This window comes from Cyprinus carpio, chromosome B5, assembly GCF_018340385.1.
Source record: "Cyprinus carpio isolate SPL01 chromosome B5, ASM1834038v1, whole genome shotgun sequence".
Classification (NCBI taxonomy): Eukaryota; Metazoa; Chordata; class Actinopteri; order Cypriniformes; family Cyprinidae; genus Cyprinus; species Cyprinus carpio.
The window spans coordinates 23,286,754-23,310,891 of NC_056601.1; the positions used below are offsets into that span (position 1 = coordinate 23,286,754).

Below are 24,138 nucleotides of genomic sequence, written 5' to 3' on the forward strand. Positions count from 1 at the left end.
TTTTAAAAAAAAAAAAATACTTTCAGGGGTATGCAGGTTTTTCTAAATACAGAGGTCCCAAAATCGAGATTGGTAGGGGATTCGGGGGCTTGTTCCCCTGAGAAAATTTTGATTTTCCTGACTTATGTGTGCATTTTAAGATGTTTTAAGACTCATAAATTGGATAATAATATAGGTTTAAAAACAAGTCAGTGGGCAGTAGTAGCATAAATTATTTTTCTAGATAACAGATTCTTAAACATGAGAATCAGATTAAATGTTGCAATGAATGATCCACACTACAAACTGGAAATAGAGAAGCTATAGTTTGTTTATGTTTATGAATTAAATAAACTCAGTTATAATTATCCTGGTAGCCTTCAATAAATCACAGGTCTAAAATGATTAAACATGAATATAAATTATCACACTGATAGAAATTAATCTTTTTCATTAAGTTTAAACTGATTTTAACATTTTATTGGCATTTTTACCTTTATAAAGCCATTTTTTCTAAAGGTGTCCATTATCTTTTGAGTCAAATTCTTACATTTAATCAGTGAATTAAAATAATAAGGCATTTGGGCTGTTAACCAAGCAAATTAAATCAACTCAGAAGCAGCATCTTAAGTGGCATTTAGATGTGTTTACATACTGTTTAATGCAAGACACGAATGCATTTAACTGCATTTTCAAATGCATTAATAATGTTTTGATATATTAAACATAAAACATTAAATACTGATATTTTAAATGATTTAAAACATGAAATACATGTTTTACATGAACCATGAAATTAAAACCAGCAATAGGTGGAAGCAAATCACTGTTAACAAGTGAGTCGTTGCGATTGAACCGAATCATCTACGGTTGATTCATTCAGGAACGAATCACTGTCATGTTGCTCAGAGATGCAAAACAGTGCTGTGGCTTTGTTTGGAATGATTTTTGTTGGTGAAATAGAGCAAAAACATCCAATGTGGTGTTAAAACGTAAGACTCTTAATTAATTTTTTGTTTATTGAGCTTTTGTAAAAAAAAGATAAATGTCACATTGGCACTCTTTGTGTGAAACTGATATATAAAGTGGTATAAATATGTACATTTTTGGCTTTTTATCCTTGCAGCACCAAAGCAGAATTAATATAAGTTAATTATTTTACAACTTCTGCTATTGGAAAAATACCATGGTCCAGACCTTGGGGACCTCAATGGTGCATATGGCTCTGCATACTCTAAAATAAAACTTTTAAAAGGTGTACTTAGGTTAATAAGAATATTGTCATGAAAGTGTGCACTCTTTAAGAACATTCAAGTGGCCAATATTTCAAAATTCAATATTTTATATAAAAAATATACTTTAAAAATTTTAAGTGTGCTACAAATACACATTCAGTATAGTTAAACGCAGCTCTTTTTCACAATGGAAAAATCTATCAGTGATCAACTTAGGGAACTACACTACAGAACAAATAAACCTTTAATTTAAATTGTAGTATGTGTTTGTTTTTTGTTTTTTTCTTAGATGGAGAATAAATCCAAGAAAACATAAACAAAAACAGGCAAAAAGAAAAGGTAACAAAACACAACAAAACAAATGTATCCATTTATGAGATAACAAATTAAAAGGATTCTCTGGTTAGCAAAACAATGTTTATTACTTGCTTATCCCGTTGTTGTACTGTTAATTGCTATTCAACAACGTACATCTTTACAGCAGGTCCACCTGTGGTTCCTTCCCATCAGGTGTGTTGGTTTAACTGGTCACTAAAAAAACCTTTATGCAAATATATGCAAATGTTTTTGTGAAGACAACAACTTTTTTCCACAGAAGGCTCGTGTTGATGCTCACATGTATGACGTTGTGTCAGCTGAACCACAGTATGCCCAGGTGAACAAAAACCGGAAGCAGAATGAGGATGGTATACACTACGCAGAGATTCAAGTCCTACAGTCTGAAACTGTTACCAGCAGAGGAAAACTGAAACAGACTTCAAACTACGACAACACAGAGTATGCAACCATAGACTTTAAAAGTACTGTGAAGACACCGACGTCAGCTGAACCTGCAGATTTATTCATCCCTCCTGGAGAACTACAGAGACCAAACAAGAGCTTTTCCCACAGGAAGAATGTCCACTCAAAGAGAGCAGTTATGGCGTGAACAAACAAAAATACATTTCTGTTTAATTTTGTATATTCTATCCTGCTGTATTACTATTGTGCCTTTGAACAAAGCATTCAAGTGTGCAATTTGTACTCAAGTGCATAAAGAGGTTGTTTGTTTAAAATATATAGCCTAGCCTAGATATCATTTCTGCAAATCAAAATTTATTTCAAACATTCATAATACATTTGCAGCCAATTGGTTGATTAATTGAAAGTACATTTATAATAATCTTAGTAGTCTTGTGTAGCCAGCAAACGTCAGGTTCACTTTGTGGTTTATTCTGACTATTCTGACACTTTGTGGTTTATTGCTGTGTCTAAAAAAAGAACACCCTTTCACTCACTCAAATGGCATACAGAGCTGCTCAAAATCTAGAAGATCATGTTTTGCTTCATGGTTTGCCTCTTATTTCTTGTGGTTGGTTAGGATACAGTAATATTATTACATACAGTAAGATTACACAACAACACAAAAAAGTCTCTTCAAGTAATACACTCATAAAAGCAAAACAACTATTCTAAAAGCCAAAAGGAAATTCTTCAGTTTTGTTGATTCAGTGTTCAATATTAATATTGAATTGCAACATTGATTAAATGTTCTGTAGCTCATCCTACACGACCAAAAACTATTTATAAATATAAAAACTGCCCTACTCAATTTTGCCTTGAAGAAAAGACTTTGTGAGGCATGTGAAATGTAGTCTCATTAAATAGGGATGCATGCCCTCTGCTGGTCAGAATATCAGAACCCTGATTTTATTAAAGTAAAAATGTGAGGAAAAATGGTTACTTATACTCTTCACTCACTCTATCTTGACTACTAATAAAGAATGAATAGCAAGCTAAATTCAACAAAGTATCATCATTAGCTCATCATCGTTATATGTTATCGATGAAAAAAAAAAACTATAAATGATAAACATAAACATAATCAACCTGCTGTGATTTTCATGATTTGGTCTTTTAAAATTAAACTTCTTTCAGTGATCAATAAATAAACTAAATTGTGACTTTATTTTTTAATAACAAATATTTTTAGTAATTATTCTGACTAATATACCACTGTATGTAACAGTCAAAATGGTACACAGTAGATTCGGCGTAATAAAATATGTTTTTCAAATACACATGAAAGTGTTTCCATTAAAGTACCCAATAGAAATGAGCCTGAGTTCCTGCAGCACCCAATGACAGCACGCTTTACAGCAGCACGCATGACGGAAGTCGTCACTGACCGTCAAAAGCAAATATCATGACGCTTGAGGAATTTGTTAGCGCTGTGTATTAGTTTTATGATATAGTTAATCACATAGCGGTCGTAATAATACGCTAGGTTAGTGTGCAGTCAGTTTGCACTGGAAGTCTGTCTATCAATCTGAATATGGGTCTGAAGGGTCGCCGGAAATGACTTTTACTGGCTTAAAGAAATCACATCCGACCTGTGCATCATCATGAGGATGGATCGGCAAGTATTAGTGATATAACAGCACACTCTCGCCGCCGGAGACGTTCTGTAGCGGGGACTGACAGTTCTTAACGGGAACGCAATATAGGTACTGCTTTACGAAACATGTCTGACTTGCTCTTGATTTATTTGAATACGTTTCCAGGGCCTTCAAAAGTCTCGCATGCATGAGAAGCCTGTTCGTTGACATCATTATGCATAAGACCTATAACGTTGCATAAATATTTTCTTTGATGGATTATATACGAAAGGTGGTCTAGAAAAATGTTTTTAATTAGTGTGAGGATATTTCCGACGAAACCTGTTCATTTTCATTCATTCATGTGATTCCGGACACATTATTCTAGCTGGTGTTTTAATAAAGCATGATTTATGTTTATGTATGTGCACGTATAGACAGTTCAGTACAATTTTGATATGGTTTGAAGCTCCTTGGAATTGTATGCATGTGTAAATACCATGATATATTAATTTGAATAATTCAGTACCATGTTATGTATCAAAATAACGAGTATCTTGTAAGATATGATGTATAAATATACTAATCATTCAGTACCTTGATATTATTGTCTGAGACCTTACAAATAACATGGTACAATATATACAAATCTGGTTTTACGATAAAACTGGAAAGACCAAATAATTGACATAACAGTAATATTAAATGTAGCATGTGTAATTGATGTTATGACGTACTACTTAATCGGTTGCTGATCTGATGTATTCTCTCCCATCAGTCACTTTAAAAGATGTTGTCCAATCCTCTGGCTGAGCAGAAAGGTACAGAGCAGGTTCCTGCGTCTGCGGCTGGTCCATGCCACCGTGCCGCTCTTTCTCCGCTGTATCAGGAACAGCTGGCCATAGGATGCAGAGAAACCAGCAGGGAGGAGGCTGGATCTGGTGATGAAACACGACCCTCAGACTTTGAGAAGGGCTTGAAGGAAGTTCATCTGGAAAATGAAGGAGCTCTGAGACAGATGACGTTTGATCCAAAAAGTAGTAACTTTGGAGTCAATCCTAGTTCGACTTGCATGCACATGTGTAATAAACAAGGTAATGTTGAATATATGTGGTCAAATCTGCCATTTTCAACCTAAGTTTGGTTTTACTAAAGCAAATCATATTTCCCCTTGCTACCTGAAAAGAAACACTTATGTTCATACGTATTTTGTTTTTCTAGTTACAAAAAAATCTATAAAAATTAAAAGCAATCTAATGTGCAACATTTAATTTCCTTATTTTGCTATGTACTGTATCCCATTATCATAAACCACCTCATAGTGGGTGTTTTATACACCAAATAAAAACATTAGAATAATAAATATATACCTACACTACCGTTCAAACCTTTTAGGCCAATACGATTTTTAAATGTTTTTGAAATAAATCTCTTGTGCTCAAAATGACGCATTTTATTTGATAAAAAAATACAGTAAAAGTGGCAATATTTTCAAATATTAATGTATTTTAGAGTGTAATTTATTCCTGTGATGTTCAGGGTCATGATCCTTCAGAAATCATTCCAATATGCTTATTTGGTGCCCAAGAAACATTTATTATTATTATTATTATGTTTTTTTTTTTTTTTTACAATGTTGAAAATATGCTCAGGATTATTTGAATAAAAAGTTCAAATAAATGAACAGGAAGTTAAAGAACAGTATTTATTTGAAATCTTTTGTAAATATGTTTACTGTCGCTTTTGATCAGTTTAATGCATCCTTGCTGAATAAAAGTATTTATTCCTTACCTAACCCCAGACTTTTTGAATGGTAGAATATAGTTACTGAGTTACTATAGTTAGAGGCCACACTTTTTTTTTAGACATTTCTTTGATGAATAGAAAAATGAACATATCAAAATAATACAATAATATATAATACAGAATATAACATATGTATATAAATAAAAATAGAATCTAAAATAGAATAACAGCACAGAAAGGTCTTTCAAGTCATCTGCAGTTTGCTGCCCATTCATTTAGCCTTATTTTATTACATTTCTAATCTTTTTACGTTTTTCCTCTGGACTTTTTTGGTCTGCACGGGAGCAGCTTTAGAAGTGTGCACCACTGATCTATATATGACTATATATCTATATTCTATATTATAGATCAGTGGTGTGCACACGTTTTCCTAAAAGGAAGATTGCAGATATATTGTAAAACAGTTGGTTCCAAATAGAATCAAAACAATTTTTTGGTAAATGTTATGAAGTAGGGCTGGGCGATATATCTAACGATATGATCATGCGCATCTAGTCAGTAAAGCCGGTTCCCTGATTAGCGCTAAATCGCCATCACCTGCTTTCAAATGGAGCGGCATTTAATAGACAGAGCCGTAGATCACAGACAAGGTACGCAATATCGCGTTCATTATCCCAGATGAATCGCCTTTGATAATGAACGCGATATTGCATACCTTGTCAGTGATCTACGGCTCTGTCTATTAAATGCCGCTCCATTTGAAAGCAGGTGATGGCGATTTAGCGCTAATCAGGGAACCGGCTTTACTGACTAGATACGCATGATCATATCGTTCGATATATCGCCCAGCCCTATTATGAAGCAGAGCTTTTGATCAACATCTCCTTTGCAGAGGCCAAGTTTAGGGATCAACGATGGACCTCTGCCACCTTCAGTTCATCTCCTCCAGCTGGACCATCCGGAGAGCAGCTTGGAGTTCTGGAACGATTTCTTGTGTCCCATCAAATAGAGATGAAGCGTCTGCTGACTGATACCTTTGGATCTCTGACCCAGCGTCTTGAGGCAGTGGAGAGGAGGATGGACCAGCTGTGTTCACAAAGCAGTGCACATACTCGCAGTTTAGCTCAGCTGCACAGTAAAGTAGGCCAGCTGGGAAGAGACTTGTCCTTTGGCTGTCCAATCACTCCAAGTGTTTCATCAGCTTGCAGCCGTGGTAAATGTTTATGTTAGAATAGTCATATAAATGAATTATTATGTAATTTGAAGCTAATTTCATATATCCCATCCCAAATGCTGTGATGAGCATAATATTCTTTCCTGTGTTGATGTATTTCCTATTGTAGCATGAAGGTGCAGTGGAAAAAAACATGTCCCTTTTAAATAGCTAACATTATGTAGTTAACATTAAAGCCACAAAGCATGATTTGTAATGCTTGTTATAGTTATGTCGTATAAGGAGGAGAGGATGTTCTTGGTCTGAAAAGCAATTTATTGGGCAATAGTACATTTTGAAGAGAAATTCTTCCAGGTGTTTGCTAAAAGATAATTTAGTTGACTTTTAGGAGTACTTAGTCAACATTTATACTGTAATGCAAGTGACCTCACATCTAAGCAAAGACATAGATTCAATTTTGATTTGATTTATTATTTTGTGCTTTCAGGAGTGGATGCAGAGGTGCCAAAAGACTACAAAGGAATTATCTCAAATATCTCTTCTCCTGAAACTAAGAAGTACTCTGTGTGTTCTTGGGCAATGTCAACTCCTTTTATGCCCAGCCAAAGTCCTGATCATAAGTCCGAGGACATAAGCTGTCAAGATCTAAGTGGAAATTATAGTAGTTCATCATGTGGAATTCTAAAAACATGCCATTCGGGACAAAAAGACAATTGTTTGCAGGGTAACTACTCACCCGTTTCTGATTTTGAAGACCTGGAGATGGAACTGGAAGCTGAGAAGAACAGGGTCACGTTAAACCTATTGGTCGATTCTGTTCGTAGCAGCTCAGATGAAAATGGCAGCCGGGAACTTCCTTGTATTCAAGAAGTACTTTCCTCTGCTAGTGTAGGGAATAATAAAACTGGTCAGGAAGGAGAAGACGCATTGAATAATCAGTGTTTAAATGTTCCTGAAAACCCTCGGGTGCCTTCCATTCAGTTTCTCAGATCTTCAGCTCTTAGTGGCTTAAAGTCAAACACAAATACAGATCATCACTGTTTATTTTCAAAAGCAGTGAACTCAAAGCCCTCTGGGAAACCAGCAGCATTGACAGATTCCTCTAAAGACGAGTGTGAAAAAATCCAGCAGCAGTCGTTTAGTCAGATTACCTTCCCTTTCTCCACTAAGCCGCTGGAAGCACAACCCAACCCTGATAAATCCAAGAGTTGTTCAGTTCTATTTCAGACTTCTAATAAGAAAGAAGCAGTGATCTTGGACAGGATCAAAATGAATGGTCTTTTTCACTCTACAACTACCTCATTGAGTAATATTACTTCAGTCTTGGATCACGTCCATACGTCAAGGGATGTAGATGAATTGACAGAGACAAATGCTGGAGATTCTGACGAGAACACAAAGATAGGTAATAAGGGACAACGCTTTGATTGTCAGTACTCAAATATATCATACTCAAAGGATAGCCCTCTTCAAGGGTCATCAATCCTGCCATACTGTGAACTTGCTTTGCCGAAACAATTGGTAAAAGGTGTAGGTGACCAAAAATCACTAGGTTCGCTTTTTACATTTTATCAAGCACACTCCAGCTCGCATCTCTCGGCCCCAAGAAATGGGTGCTCCAAACCATTTTTAGATGGCGATACTAACAAACTGTTGAATCAGCTCTCAGATACCGCCTATCGCTTGGTGTCCAGAAGCTGTTCCTCAAGCAACTTGGACAGATGGACTGGTTACAGCAGGACTGGGCCCAAACTCAAACACTGTGGTGGAAAGAAACATCACCTTCCTGGATTTCCTGCTCTTAAAGTTGGAGAAACCCTTTCTTTGTCCTTCTTTGATCAGGCAGGAGGGATGTCCAAACATTGGCAGCCAAATCTTGAGGACTTGATACTTCCTGTGTCTCATCAATTGACTGGTCCTTCAGATGCTTTACCTGTCCACCTGGATAAAGAGTCTACAGGTCGTCCTAGCTTATCTCAAATTTTTCGCCCCAGCAGTCCACCTTTGTCTACTTTTAGCAAAGGGAGCTTCTCTGGGGCAGGTGTTAGTACCGTCCTGGCTTTATCTTCTCCAGCTTCCTTCAGACTGTGGTTTCGACACAGAAGAATCAACTTTCCTCTTCTGCAGTTGTCACGTCCTGGTATCCATACGGTTGTGAGTCGGATTTTGGGGAGGAGCAAATGTCATCCTTTTCGACCTCTGGTTGACTTCACAGCGCCACCAGGCATGGACAACGATCACCAGTGAGTTAAAGCTGTTGAAGTTAAAACTTTTTTTGCATGTTTTGATTGCAAGGAAATTTAATTTACATAATCAGAGGTGAATGTCAGTTTTTACCTGCATGCTGCTTGCACTTACAGTTCAACCCATTTTGATCTACATCTTTTCATTGATAGCTATATACGCCGATCCAGTCAAGATGCTACACCCAGCAGGAAAAGAGCTTCAGCACGGTGGGCATATCCCCCTGCATCTTTCACATTTTTGTGTGACAATGTATTCAATGAAAAAAAATAAGTTTAATCAGTCTTTGCTTATCAGTTCAGGTTGAAGGTGAAGTGCATCATTTTAGTGCAACTAGCAACACAAAATCAAGTGGCTGAAAAGCTTTCCAAATCTTTGGAAATCTACAGTGGCTAGGCATTATCTTGTTTCCTTAAAACTTATTTTGTGGCATTTGTGGATTTCCTGTGTTTGGAATGCAAGCATCATTATTATTATTACATTAACTACACTTACAGATATCAAACTTTGCATTTTTGCTGCATACATGAATGACAAGCTTGTCTAACTTGCTGTGTTTGAGCTGTGCTGTTACTTTTCTAAGGGATTGAGTGTACGATTTTCAGGTATATATGAAGCCAAGGCATCATAGAGACCTGAGTGTGGATTATTTTAGGGTGGGCCAATAAGAAACCACCCACAACACCCTGACAACCACCCAGAACACATTACACCTTACATCTTAACCAAGTGCGATAAAATTTCTAGTGACAGTTTGTCTGTCCACACCAGTTGCGACATACCTACAAGATATGCAAATCAATCACAAATCACAGCCAATCAGAAGAGCATGTGGGCGGGCTCTGTCTCTGCAACAGCACTGCTGTCTCACACTTTTTCTTTATTATTTCCTTTCCAAGATCTGAGGGAAATTATTCATAGTCTCTTTAATTTTGGCGGTTGAAGTCAAATAAAACAAATTTTTAAACAAAACACAGTAAATGCCTGAGGTGTCACTCGATATAGAAACTGTTCCAAAAATAGAATCCCCTGTCGCTCGTTGTGTATCGCTGACATGGATGGTTACGCCAAAAATGTTTATTAATCATAAAACTTTAAACAAAAAAATTTTTGATACTGCTAGTGGTGCAGAAATTACTCATAAAATAGGAATGTAGCAATAAAATCAATCTTTCTTTTCAGACATTCTCAATTTGTGATTGTTGTCAGATTTGAAGCATGAACGCAGTCCAATTTTACAATCCACAGCTATCTACACTTAGATCTATACGATGTTGACTGATGTTATATTAGCACTCACCTGATGTTCTCTAAAATGCTTTCACTGTGTGTAGGAAAGCCACCTCATCCCTATCAGTGTGTCATCTGTCAAAAAATCGTCTCGCACCAGAAAGGAGCCTAGATCACCCCTCTCGGCACAGCATCAGCCCCAAAGCGGCGCGAATGGATGGATCCCCCACTGAATCTGTGCCTAGTTATGCTATTGCCAGTGCAAATGTCAAATACCCAGGTTTGCATAATCGGGGCACATCTACAGAAATGAACCAGGTATTACAATATTTAATCTCTTCTAGCATTTGAACTAATAGTTTTGAAAGAAGGAAGAATTCAAGTAGAAGGAAGAATGCAAGGAGAAATATTTGGATCTTCAGACACTGCTGAACTGAAGGATTTGCATTCTGGTTATGTTTCCTCAAGCCTAGACATTCATCTTTCTTGTAGGTGGAACTTTACGACACTAACAGTGAAACTCAAGGATGTCAGCGTTCCAAAAGGGTCTCTCAAATTCGTATTCGTAAGACAGTTCCCAAACCAGATAACAACCTTACTCCAATGGGACTCCCCAAACCAAAGAGGTGAGCATTCAAGTCTTCATAATAAATAATGATGTGGAATCGTAGAACTGGTTTAGGATTTGTAACAACAAAAAAAAAACAATTTAATTTTAACCGTTTGCTACAGTTCTTGTAATTGCAGTAAAATTTTAAAGGGGTCAAGAACTGAGAAACCAAAATTCCCTTGATCTTTTGACAATTAAGAGGTCATCATACTATAAAAACATCCTGTGAGTTTCAGAACTCAAAACTTTCTTGTTAGTCTAAAAACAGCTTAAATTGACTCCAATCTGCCAAAACGACAAGTTGTGGAATGTACAACTCTATGATGTAATTAGGGCTGCACGATTATGACAAAAATCATAATTGTCGATTATTCCCTTGAAATTGTAATTGCGATTATTAATTACGATTATCACATTTTACATTGAATGATGTTTATACCATTGTTTGATGCAACTGCATGCCATATTTTTATATGAAAACAAACAAGCTGAAAACACTAACTGAAAAACCTTTAGTGCATTTCTATAGTAATAAGCCTCAAATGTCAAATATACATCGGATTGGTTTCTTTAAAATATAAAAAAAGTTGAAAAATATGAATGGTATTATAATGTTATACTAAAACTAAAACAATGGAAAGACCCTTAAGATAACATGTAGAAAGAAAAAAACATATCTTAAGTGTGCAGAATAACATAAGTGAACTTTGAACGATTAATTGCCGCTTTGAACGATTACGTAATTGTGGCATCCATAATTGTAATCGCGATTAGAAATTCGATTAATTGTGCAGCCCTAGATGTAATAGTGTGGATAAGCACTGCCTCCGCAGAGGAAGATCAATACTTGCTTCTACATCACTGCCCGTTTAGCCCCGCCCACCGATTTGTGCATGTACTGTAAAAAATGAGAGGCAAACGCAGGTCTATGGAGAAACCAAATGATAAAAATGGTTTCTAAGACAAGACGCTGTGCAGTGCCAAGTTGTGGAAAAACATTTTTGCATTGCCTTCCTTCTGATCCCAAAGTTAGGAAAGAGTGGATGAACTTTATTTGTAATGACGTTTCAGAACGCGTCAGTAAGAACTCTGTCCTTCGTTCACTTCATTTTACCGTGGATTCATTTACAAACAAGGCATAATTTGATGCAGGATCTTAAGAAAGATTGAAACTAAAAGACTATGCTGAGCCGACTTTATTGGATTCGACAGTAATGTCGCAAAACTCGCAACACAAGTGTGAGTAACCGTTTTTATTACGTGGTCACTATTGCTTTGTCTGTTAAACAGATTGTTTGATATGTACTGAGTATTTATGCATTTTTAACCTAAATCACAGCAGTGTCCATCTGTGAAACATAAACAAACATGCACAACTGTTAACCAATAATAACAGTGCGCGTTTACTTCCAAATCTACAATCCGTCACACCTATTCAAACAGAGCATTCAGATGAGGGTGGTTCTAATAAGTCTAATAAATGTTAAAATTGATAGCTCTTAATTATAATGTAATGTTGTAGGGATGCACAATAAATATATCCATTATACACTGACAAGCTGCGCAAAACAAATCCAAAACATTAACCAGGGGTAAATCTCTACACGTGCGTGCTTTCACGTGGAGCAGCCTTTACTACACAGAGCTGTTGTTCACTGACATGCTGCGCAAAATATGATCGTGGTTTTGCGCAGCTTGTCAGTTAACAACGGCTCTGTGTAGTAAATGCTGCTCCATGTGAAAGCACGCACGTGTAGAGATTTACCCCTGATTACAGAACCGGCTTTACTGATGAGATGCGCATTAAATATCGTGCTGATATTTATCATGCATCCCTAGTTGAATGGCTAAAGTCAATGGTTAAATATTAGGGGGAACATTTTTTGATAGGGAAATCAGTATTAATTGGTACTGGCCTTAAGTCAAAAAAAAGATGCCATTAAACAAATATTAAAAATATACTGTGTTTATTTTGTTTGTACATTAATTTTAAGATTGAATGTGAAATTATTGCAATATAAAGTATATTTAAAAACTTGAATATTAGGTGGGATTAATCACGATTTATTTCAGAAAAAAGTGTGATTAATTAGTAAAAAAATTTTAGCGATTGCCAGCACTATACAAAATAACAAAGGAAGTTCATGACCCCTATGATAGATATTTTTTTTAATTCAGAGGAACCATATTTTTCATAACACAAGAAGCCAATGCAAAACAGGTCTTTAGGAAACTTAATGGCTAAATTAAAAGTGCTTAAAATTGTGATACTTACAACATTGGTTAAAACATCGATTATCATTTTGCATCCAATAAGGCTGAAGAAAAAGGAATTCAGTTTGGAGGAGATTTATACCAACAAGAATTACAAGTCTCCAACCCCTAACAGGTTTGTTTTTGCAACTTTTATTTATAATTGTGTTATTCTGGAAATCATTCTCCTGTTTCTGCTTCTCTATCACACAGAAGCCTGGAGACGATATTCGAAGAACCGAAAGAGAAGAATGGCTCTTTGGTATGCATCGGTCATCAGAAACGAAAGCGAGTTCTAGACTTCCCAGATTTCACACTGCCTCGGAAACGCAAGGCTAAAACTAACCTGGGTCCACTGCGTGTGAAGGGGCCACGAGGAAGGGCTCGTAGGGGAAGACAAGACGACGTTGACCTTGATGTATTGCTAATCGAGAAGCTCACAGAACTGGAAGACTACTTTTCCCGCCAAGGCCTGGAGGTTTAAGCTCTGTTTTTCACAAATCTATTCTTAGTTCTTGTAAACAATTGATCAGTTACCAAAAATGTTATTTTAATCTTTTTACCTAATCAAGGAAAGAATTTGCGCTACACACGCCGTTGTTTACTACGGAGCCCGCACATGACATGTAAGAAAAAATTAACAAATACTGCTCACGATTTACTAATTTGTTCCCTCGATGTACTAAAATGTGCACACGATTACTATTTAGTTTCTTTGATTTATTAAATTGTTTGCACAATTTATAAATCGGGGGAACGAAATAGTAAATCGTGCACATGATTTAGCCTACTGTTTTTTGCTGCATGCCATGTGCGGGGCTCCATAGTTTACCGAACGTTCAGCAATAGAGTGAAAAAACATTTTCTTGTAGCATTTACAGTTGAGACTTAAAGCGTGTGAAGCGGACTGACAAGAAAAACATTAGAGCTCTGTATGTGTGTGTTTGTGTGTGCGCAAATAATATAAGCACAGTATAGTAGACCTTCACCTGAGCACTTTCTGATTCCTCACAATGTGACTGCTGCAACCTAGTTGTTGATTTTTTTTTTCTTTTCATTTGCAACACATTGCTAACTAACACTAATCTGTCATTTTCTGATGAAAAAAGGAGTGTGGGAATAATAATTACTGATCCATTAGTTTAAGCCCTTCAAGGTCTCTGAAACAAGGAGGTGCTCATCCTTGACTACTAATGACCTATGAAATTGGCAACTTTGATTTTATCATGACAGTTCCATTTTTTTCTATCAGGACTAGTATATGTATTTACAGCTTTATAAATGAAAATACTAAGTGATTTGCGGCCTAAAACAAGACTACGAAAAACTATTTTAAGTGTTTCTTTTCTTTTAAATAAATCCTTTACGGTACAGTGCAGTGTTTGAGCACTCTATTCTTACGGTGTGATGTATTTATTCACTCTTCATGTCATTCCAAACCTGTATGACTTTCTTCTTCAGAATGCAAAAAGATAAAAAATGTCCATACAGTGGAAGTAAACGGAACCTAGCATTGTTCTGAACCCTGTTATTTGGACAAAAACAGTTGCAACATACTTCAAAATAACTTCTTTTGTGTTCCACAGAATCCAGGTTTGGAATGAGATGAGGGTGAGTAAAGAATTACTCACTTTTATAAAAAGTCCCTTAAGTTCTTTAATTTTTATAGCCAAGACTACATTCGGAGACCTCGAACACGGTTGGGTTGTGTTTGAGAAAAATGGGAGAAAAACCACTTTTCTTTTTTTAGATGTGAAATTGCTTTTATTCATCATAAACTTTTGGATTATATTTACTTATCTGAAATGGAGTCGTGATATGTAATACATGTTTGCAGTGAATCCATGCTTCTTTTTTGCTGGCTTAATATCTGGTTGAGAAAAGTGAACAGTTTGGTGAGACCCACTTTCTGCTTTTCTGAGCTGACATTAATTGGCTGTTATATGCAGCTAATAAAGTGATATGTTGACTTATTTTAGTTTTAGTTTTATCATCCCATTGTGCAATATATTACCACAACTTTATTCTTATTTTTTGAGGATGAAACCAAGATTACATTTTTTTTGTTTTGGTGAGATTATGTTGTCATTTTCATTGCTTCCTTTTATTTAATGGGAAACTTTTACAATCAATTATAATGTAGCCTTTGACCTATTACCTAAGGGTTTAAAAGTCAGTTATCTGCACTTGACCCCTAAAGAGTCAACACCTTTGTCCAACGAGTTGTGTTTGTGGGATAGAAATGTGTTTATAACTCAACCTACAGACATGTATTGTCTCTTTGAATCACTTTGAAGTGTTAGAATTGTACTCACAAGAGCAAATTTTAAAAAGGCTATTGTGTGTTTTCTTAGTTACGCAGTGAAACCAGCTCTTTTTTTTCAGATGGAAATATTTGTATTGATCTTTTGTTTCCGTATCACACTTACAGATTACTGCTACTGTTGTGCTTCTCTTTGAGCTCACCAACAGACCAACACTTAGTTTTGCTTGATTGCTGTCAATGTGATTTGATATATATTTTATGAATAAAATAGTGTTAACTAAGACTCCGTGTCATGCTTGGGGTGATTTACTGAAATCACGGTAATTGATCTTTTTTTAAATAGATAAATGAAATAAATACAAAAACTTTGTAACAAACAAAATACATTTTCTTTTTTTCCCTCTTTATCTTCTTTCTTTGTTCTGTCATCTTGATGTTTCTGAAACTGTAAAGCAATACAACAAAACTAACAAAGTTATTTCTGGGTTTATTTATTTGTTTGTTTATTTTTTAATTTATCTTTGTACCTGGTACTATAGTTTTTGGACACCTTACATGATAACAGCTGAATATTGATTTTTATTATTATTATTTATTTTTGTTTTGTTTTAAATAGGATATTTGTTTATTTTCTATTTGTGACCCTGGAGCACAAAACCAGTCTTAAATAACACGGTACATTTGTAGCAATAGACAAAAATTAGTCAAAATTATAGTTTTTTCTTTAATGTCAAAAATCATTAGGATATTAAGATATTTTGTAAATTTCCTACTCTTTTTTTTTTTTGAATAGTAATATGCATTGCTAAGGACTTAATTTGGAAAACTTAAAATGCTAATATCTCAAAATCCAGAAGGTAAAAAGGGTTTATTTATTTATTTTGCACCCTCCGATTCCAGATTTTCAAATAGTTGTATCTTCGCCAAATATTGTCCTATCCTAACAAACCATACATCAATTGAAAGCTTATTTCAGCTTTCAGATAATGTATAAGTGTCAATTAAAAAAAAAAAAAAGACCCATATGACTGTTTTTGTTGTCCAGTGTCACATTTTATTAATTTAAGTTCTATTTATGATTTATTTATTGTAAAACTAGTGCCATGTGTGTAGTGCTGTCGTAAAGGACCCTCCGTTGCGGTAGATGGCATCAGCGCGTGTAAAGATGTGAAGCGAGAGGAGAACACGGGACACTAAGCGCATACAAGCATCATGGCAGCGCTCGCACGCAGAGAGTTTATTATGCACCTGTCAGGGACGGGAAAGAGCAGGTAATTGTGTTATGTTATTTTGCGCTTTTGTGAATGAATCTAAATTACATTAGACCTTCGGAGGCTAATGCTAACAACTACATTCATTCTCCGAGTCTGTTTTCGCTGCAGCCTGCAGCTCGATGACGTAACTGGACTATATCTACTACGTAGTGGATTTTACGCGCATGCGCTCGAATAAATTAATATTTTATTTACATTTTATCATTTTGCAGATGCTTTTATCCACAGCGACTTAGTCTAACGACTTGGTCTAAGTGAAGTCTAACGCAATATATGTAGCAAGGGTTAACGTTACATTACATACATGACATTAGTCGTTACATTACAATGTAAAAACTTTCATGCTCATCCGCGATGTTTTCGTCTGTACCGGCAATTTCAAAGTTTTATTTATTTATTAATTTATTTTTTGAATAGCCTGCATTTCATATGTTATAATAAATAAATATTTTATTCATATGTTATGCTATGTCCTCTGTCCTCAGGACTCTAAAAAATAATGACATGAATAGACATGAAAAGGCAAAAACAAATAGAAAATCTATGGGGTATTGTGAAAAGGAAGATGCGATATGCCAGACCCAAGAATGCAGAAGAGCTGAAGGCCACTATCAAAACAACCTGGGCTCTCATAACACCTGAGCAGTGCCACAGACTGATCGACTCCATGCCACGCCGCATTGCTGCACTAATTCAGGCAAAAGGAGCCCCAACTAAGTATTGAGTGCTGTACATGCTCATACTTTTCATTTTTATACTTTTCAGTTGGCCAAGATTTCTAAAAATTCTTTTTTGTATTGGTCTTAAGTAATATTGTAATTTACTGAGATACTGAATTTGGGATTTTCCTTAGTTGTCAGTTATAATCATCAAAATTAAAAGAAATAAACATTTGAAATATATCAGTCTGTGTGTAATGAATGAATTTAATATACAAGTTTCACTTTTTGAATGGAATTAGTGAAATAAATCAACTTTTTGATGATATTCCAATTATATGACCAGCACCTGTATACAATAAGGGAATGTAAAAAAGACATATAATAAAAAATAAAAAAAAAGTTAAATAAAGCAGCGCAAGGCACATGGCAGATAGAGTGCAAACCAGTGAACAAACAGTTTAGATAAAAAGATTTTAGTGCAAAAAAAGCTTATATAGACTGATTAAAGTGACAAAAGGGCTCAAGAGCAGTTATTTTATTTAAACTGACTGATGAGGTGGTAGAATGACATCAGTTCCATGGTGAATGAGGTAGTGAGCAGACCAATGCTGCACAAAGTGACTGGTGCATGTCATCGTATGTTAGTGTGGGTGGGGGGATCCATAGTTCAGTGCCTGGGGCAGAAGAGGGACGGGGTGGGGCAAGTTGGGGAGCGAGTTCCGCTTCCTGAAAGCCTGATGGATGAAGCTGTCCTTCAGTCTGCTTGTTCTGGCCTGGAGACTTCGCAGTCTCCTCCCTGATGGTAGCAGACTGAAGAAGCTCTGTGACGGGTGAGTGGGATCACCTGCGATGCAGAGGGCTTTGCGAGTGAGACGGGTTCCGTAAATTTCCTGGAGGGGAGAGAGACACCAATGATCTTCTCAGCTGCTCTCACTATGCATTGAAGAGTCTTCTGGCAGGATGCGTTGCAGGCGCCATACCACACAGTGATGCAGCTAGTCAGGATGCTCTCGATGGTGCCTCTGTAGAAGGTGTACATGATGGGGGTGGGGCTCTGGTTCTCCTCAGTTTGCGGAGGAAGAGACGTTGTTGTGATTTCTTGGCCAGTGCTGCGGTGTTGTCGGTCCAGGAGAGGTCCTCTGTGATGTGCACACCCAGGAACTTGGTGCTGCTCACTCTCTCCACAGTCGCACCGTTGATGGTCAGAGGAACATGCTGAGTGTGCACTCTCCTGAAGTCAACAACAATCTCCTTCGTCTTCTCCACATTCAGAGAGAGATTGTTGTCACTGCACCATCTGGCCAGGCGGCTCACCTCACTCCTGTAGTTTGTCTCATCTCTGTTGTTAATCAGACCCACCACAGTCGTTTCATCCGCAAACTTAATGAAGAGGTTGAAGTTGTGTGATGGTGTGCAGTCGTGGGTCAGCAGAGTGAAGAGGAGGGGGCTCAGCACACATCGTTGGGGGGCCCCAGTGATGGTGCTGAATGTGTTGCTGCCGACCCGTACTGCCTGAGGTCTTCCAGTCAGAAAGTCCAACAGTGAAGTGTTGAGCCCTAGCTCGACCAGTTTGTGAATGAGCTGTTGAGGGATGATTGTGTTGAATGCTGAACTGAAGTCTATGAACAGCATTCTGACATATGAGTCCTTTTTGTCTATATGTGTGAATGCTGAGTGGATGGCAGTGGCGATGGCATCATCGGTCGACCGGTTTGACCGATATGCAAACTGGAATTTTATGCAATATGTGTGTAAAATTTCCATAAACTGGTTTTCCCATTAAACACAATGTTATCTATACACTGTACCTAATTTGCATATGAATGTGCTGTTGGTACAGCATGTTGAAAAAAGAAGTGTAGTAATGGGAGTAACAGCTGGCCAGATTTTCATAATAATATCTAATATTTCATAAGAATATTGATATATAATTTATTTCTTATTAATTAGTTGTGTCTCCCAAAATGCATAATAAACATGCTTTTAGTCCTGATGTCCTCTACAGTGGACGTGTATAAAATCAATATCCTGCTTCATAACAGGAAGTCATATTTTGATTTGAAACCCCATAACATTTTCCTGAGATGGTGATTTATGACAAACTATTTGAAAATCAGATTTAAATGATAATTACAAAATATTCTTATCTTTTCCAAAAGGATGTACAATTTTATCACTTAATTAATGTCAGACATTTTTAAAGACCAAGCACAGGGAGTGGTCATGGAGAAACTTCAAAATATTAAGTTTCTCAGAAAAGCCCTGAATGTGCTCTGTACAGGACATCCAGACTTAAAACTGTGACATGTGAGATCACAGAGAAATTCACTAAAATAGGCCTATAATGTCAACTGCAGAGACAAAAACTCCATAGCTTGGTCTCAGGAGGATATGTATTGCATTGAAAGTTAAATTTTCAAATGAAAATGGCAAAATTATTGTTTTATAAAGTATGCGTTCATATGTGCTTAATTTTCACTGGAGGAAACAGCTGTGGTGTGATGAGAGGTGAACGTAGTGAAAACTTTTAGGCTACAGTAGATGGGGAACCGATTGCTCCCTCATGATATTTTGAAAACCGTATTTATGACAGAACTGCACAGATGCAGATATTATAACAATATATCGATAAACACACACCTTGTACTCTGTTTCTCGCTCTGTGCCGCCCCCGTCTGCAGATTGAAAAAGAACACGCTATAGCCCCCCTAAAAATGGTCTAGCGACGCCCATGACTTTTATGCTCTTTCACGTACAGCACAGAGAGTGAGAATGAAAAATTCTGTTTTATTCATGAACAAATTATTGACAGAACTATGAGACTATCAGAGGAAGAAATAAAGAATTTTTTATAGTTACAACCCATTTTTTCATAAAGAACAAACTAAATTGTAATTAGTAGAGTTTTATTTCTAAAATGAATCAAACTAATAAAAAATAAACATAGCTTACATACCAAGCTCTTTCATTCAAAACTACGCCATCATTGCTTAAATAAAGTTTGAATACACTACTAGTTTAAAATCATCATAATTCAAAGGAGAGGAACGAGGAGTCGCTGGAGTAATATGAACAAAAGTCTTTAATAATCAACAGGAAACAGAGAACAAAGAGGACATTCAACAAGTATAAATGACAACACAAACTGAAAGGACTGGAGCTTTTAAACATGGGATGATTGGGAAGACACAGGTGCAAGGAATGACTAATTTAAAGGGAACACGGCACACATGGGGAGGAAAAACACAATGAAATGTGTCCAGGGGCGTGACATTACTCCCCCCTCCCAGTAGGTACGACCTCGCACCGTAGAACAAAATAGGGGGGGAATGGTTGGGAACCAAGGAGGAGGTTCCGGAGGACGACGGACACCTGGGAGGGGGCCGGCAGACAGAGTCCACGGAGGAGACGATGGAGAGAGGAGACAGGAGGGGCTGGAGCAGGAGGAGTCCAGCTGGACCCAGGCCACAGCCATGATGTCAACTAGGGGTGGGACGGTTCACGGAAAAAAAAACGAACCGTACGGTTCTCCACACACGGTTGGGTAGGCACTAGGACCGCGGTTCAACTTAAATCTGACAGCGCATCTGTAATATGGTTTTGTAAGGTCCACGCACTCGGTCCAAGGAAGGTATCCGGTGCTGGCTGAAGGTTTCTTGCGTGTTCGGTCTTTTCAGCACGCAAAATTATTCAGTTTAGATTAAACTCAAATCTGACTCCATTTTAGTATCTAATCTGACTCCATTTTAGCATGACCTCGAATTTAGTTTGAAAGGCAAATTGGTTGTTTATCTGTCTCTAATTTTTATTATTATGACATCAGATTATTCTATTTATTCGTGAATATTATTGTACTTGTTCATTCGGGTGCTCATATCGCTCAAAGTTATCGATTTGGACTTATCGTATCTTACGGTCACATTCTCGTCAGTCTTGGTTATTAGACAGAGGTAATTGGCTAATACTTCAGACAGCCGCTCCTATGCTTGCTCATTCTAAAAGTACTTTTAATTAGCCCCCATAGATTTGTACACACTTGAATAAAGCAACATTATTTCTAGTCAGAGGTCACGACCACTACTATAGATATAAGCCGACCAATATTACTTTCACTGATAGTAGTTTTGGTATGGTCATGCCATGGTTTCCCCATGTTCACTTAGCTAGAGTAATATTAAAATAAACAGAGGTTAGGCTCACCCTGTTTAGGCTGGTCGAACAACATCCAGTTGACCTAAACGGAAATTCCCTATAAGCCCTTACAATCGAAGTACACTTGAACTAAAACCAAGTGTAGGCCGGATCTCTTAAGATACAATTGGTGTGCCTATGCTCCATCTCAACTGAATTTTAGTCCGTTACTAACCTGACACAGGAAATGCGGTAACAAGGATACAGCGTAATCTACTAGAGTCAATAATTACAGAGTAAAACAGAAAAGAATCAAATGTAAGAATTTATTAATAGTCAGGTAAATATGTATTATGCCAAGACATAAGAGGGTCTGCCAGACGACATTGGTGGAGGAGGCTGGAGGAGGTGGGAGGGCAGGCATTCTTTTTTGAGGAGCAGGCACTAGAGGGTGCTTTCTAGGAGCAGGCACTGGAGAATCGGAAGCCCCCTCAGGGCTGGACGCGGGAACCATGTACAGGGGAGGGCTGGATGGAACCAATGGAGACAACGGAGAGAGGAGAGGGGGCAGTTCGATCTCCAGATCAGATTCCCAGTCAGTGAGATCCTCCTCCTTGTTTTGGCCCTTTTGCCGTGCCATACTCAGCTCACCCTCAGCCGCGGTGCAGGGGGCGGAGCTCCTCTCCACGCTCACACCATCCGTGGCTTTCTCTCTCGTGGCAGGCAGTGTTTCCAGCTCACACACCTGGACTGACGTCACGGCCTCTGCAATTTAAACTGTTTGGGTAGGTTATTCTGTCATAATTCAAAGGAGAGGAACGAGAAGTCGCTGGAGTAATACAAACAACAGTCTTTAATAATCCACAGGAAACAGAGAACAAGGAGGGCATTCAACAAGTATAACCGACAACACAAACTGAAAGGACTGGAGCTTTTAAACACAGGATGATTGGGAAGACACAGGTGCAAGGAATGACTAATTAAAAGGGAACAAGGCACACATGGGGAGGAAAAGCACAACGAAATGAGTCCAGGGGCGTGACAAAATCGCAGTATAATATAATTTGTGTAAGCCTATGAAACACCTATAACTTGTAATTACAGTTTAATTTACATTAAATACTAGCTTCAATGACAGCCCCACTTTGCACATGCGCCTTACAGAGTTGCGTCAGCTCAAGTGTTTACAGGGAGTCCGCAGGTCCTTAAAAACTCTTAAAATGTCTGAAATTACGTTTTCCTAATAAAAGGCCTTAAAAAGACTTAAAATGTCTTAAATTTAGATTCAATGGGTCTTCAATATTTCTGGTCACATTACCGCTATAATATCTTCAGTCTTCTTTGTTGATATATGTTCTCAATAATAATAATAATAATAATATAGGTAAAGCTAAAGCTAACCAGCCGTCTAGATATTTGTTTTTTATTTATTTTTTTATCGGCTCCAACTGTACTAATAACCTAAAATTAAAACTTAAAGGTGCCGTATGTAGTATTGACACAGAATGGTTGAACTAGGTATTGCAGTCCAAATTCAAAATTCATCAAATTACAAATGAGCGTAACAGCACACGTAAAGAAACTAAGAATCAATTCAAAATGTTTCTTTTTTTAATGATATAGTTTAGTAAGGTGGGAGGGCGTACAAGAAAGGGCCCTGACGTGGCAGGACATTTGGATTCATGGAAGGACCCCGGATAAAGTTCTTGATGTGTTCTGTCTACGATGTGCTGCCTACTCCATCAAACCTCCATATTTAGGGGATGGCAGAGAGTCCCAGCTGCACATTGTGTAGAAAGCAAGCCAACCTTGAGCATGTCCTCTCAGCATGTCCGTCAAGTCTGGCAGATGGGAAATTCCGGTGGCGTCATGATAAGATCCTGTCTCAGTTGGCAGATGGCGTGGAACAGACAAGGAAGAAAGTTAAACTTTCCAGAGGGCACCACTTTATTCAATTTGCCAGGACTGGAGAGAGCACTGCAGCAGGACGGAGAAGTAGAGGGGTCTTGGCCTCAGCAAATGACTGGGAGATGCAGACAGATCTAAAGAAGCGGCTAAAATTCCCAGAGGAGATCGCACACACCAGCCTCAGACCGGATATTGTCCTCTGGTCTAGAGGCACTAAGCAGGTGGTGCTTATAGAGTTAACAGTACCCTGGGAAGAAAGGATGGAGGAGGCTCATGAGCGTAAGCGCAAGATATATCAAGATCTTAGCCTTGAGAGCCAGCAAAATGGATGGAAGGCCTGGAATTCACCAGTAGAGGTCGACTGCAGAGGTTTTGCTGGGCAGTCACTCTGGAGAACGCTTGGGCTGCTGGGTATTAAAGGCATGGCCAGGAAACAGCTGGTAGGCAAGGTTACCGAACAGGCAGAAACAGGATCTCAGTGGATCTGGATGCAGCGAGAGGTGCGGTGGCAGAGCCAAACTATTGAAGGGCGAACAACGACATAGAGTTGGTGGTTGTCAGCAGGGGTAAATCCAGGACGCTGGATCTGCTGTCGGGCTTAAATCGGTGAAACACCAATGAAGGGGGGTGCCCATCTGACGATCAACTCTTTGATTTGGTGCTTAAAAGGAAGAGAGAAGGAGAGGAGAAGCGATGCTACTGGCTCACAGTTGGTGCAGGGCTAAGTACCTGTAAAGGTGGGCCAGTTGTGATGGCTTCATCGTATTTTGCATAATATAAGTAATGTACCATGACAAGGGGGCTACTTTGCTGAATATTCTCGCGACTGCAAATGTTACATTGATTTTAATTCAATAAACAAGTAGTCAAGTACTTATTAAGTTACTTACATTTTAGAAACTATATACTGTTTTGTTCTATTTCACCAATGAAAATAGTTCCAATCAAATATCAGAAGTATAGCATATTCTCCAAGCAACACTCGGCTGTTTTGTCACTGAATGATTCAGCGTTTTGAACCAATCTGTTGAATGAATGACTCAATGATTCACTCATTAAGTGATTTACT

At 37.6% G+C, this 24,138-nt stretch overlaps 2 protein-coding genes across 4 annotated transcripts in view; both read left to right on the forward strand.

Moving 5' to 3' along the window:
• The first annotated feature begins 3,330 nt into the window (after positions 1-3,330).
• On the forward strand, positions 3,331-15,377 carry LOC109065832. 2 transcript variants are annotated; one of them, XM_019082837.2, is made up of 9 exons: positions 3,333-3,700; positions 4,350-4,665; positions 6,210-6,530; positions 6,979-8,734; positions 8,888-8,944; positions 10,070-10,283; positions 10,458-10,591; positions 12,893-12,964; positions 13,042-15,377. In XM_019082837.2, exons 2-9 carry the CDS (start codon positions 4,362-4,364, stop codon positions 13,310-13,312), a joined length of 3,129 nt encoding a protein of 1,042 aa, XP_018938382.2. In that variant the 5' UTR covers positions 3,333-3,700; positions 4,350-4,361; the 3' UTR covers positions 13,313-15,377. The 2 variants fall into 2 exon arrangements, with proteins under 2 accessions (XP_018938383.2, XP_018938382.2); XM_019082838.2 differs by lacking the exon at positions 8,888-8,944 and having other exon boundaries at positions 3,331-3,700.
• Positions 15,378-16,282: 905 nt separating this feature from the next.
• Positions 16,283-24,138, forward strand: part of pisd (phosphatidylserine decarboxylase) — a 34,533-nt gene continuing 26,677 nt past the window's right edge. Inside the window, exon 1 of one of the 2 annotated variants that reach the window (XM_042724966.1) lies at positions 16,283-16,365. In XM_042724966.1, the coding sequence (XP_042580900.1) occupies positions 16,307-16,365 (59 nt within the window). In that variant the 5' untranslated portion in view covers positions 16,283-16,306. The remainder of the gene's footprint in view (positions 16,366-24,138) is intronic. The other variant, XM_042724964.1, reaches the window with a different exon arrangement.

Bases quoted from the DNA above. Each gene is read 5' to 3' on its own strand.
- LOC109065832 (XM_019082837.2), top strand. From the start codon at position 4,362: ATGTTGTCCAATCCTCTGGCTGAGCAGAAAGGTACAGAGCAGGTTCCT. The intron at 6,531-6,978 runs GTAAATGTTTAT...TTGTGCTTTCAG, and splicing joins TTCATCAGCTTGCAGCCGTG to GAGTGGATGCAGAGGTGCCA. The intron at 10,284-10,457 runs GTATTACAATAT...TCTTTCTTGTAG, and splicing joins CATCTACAGAAATGAACCAG to GTGGAACTTTACGACACTAA.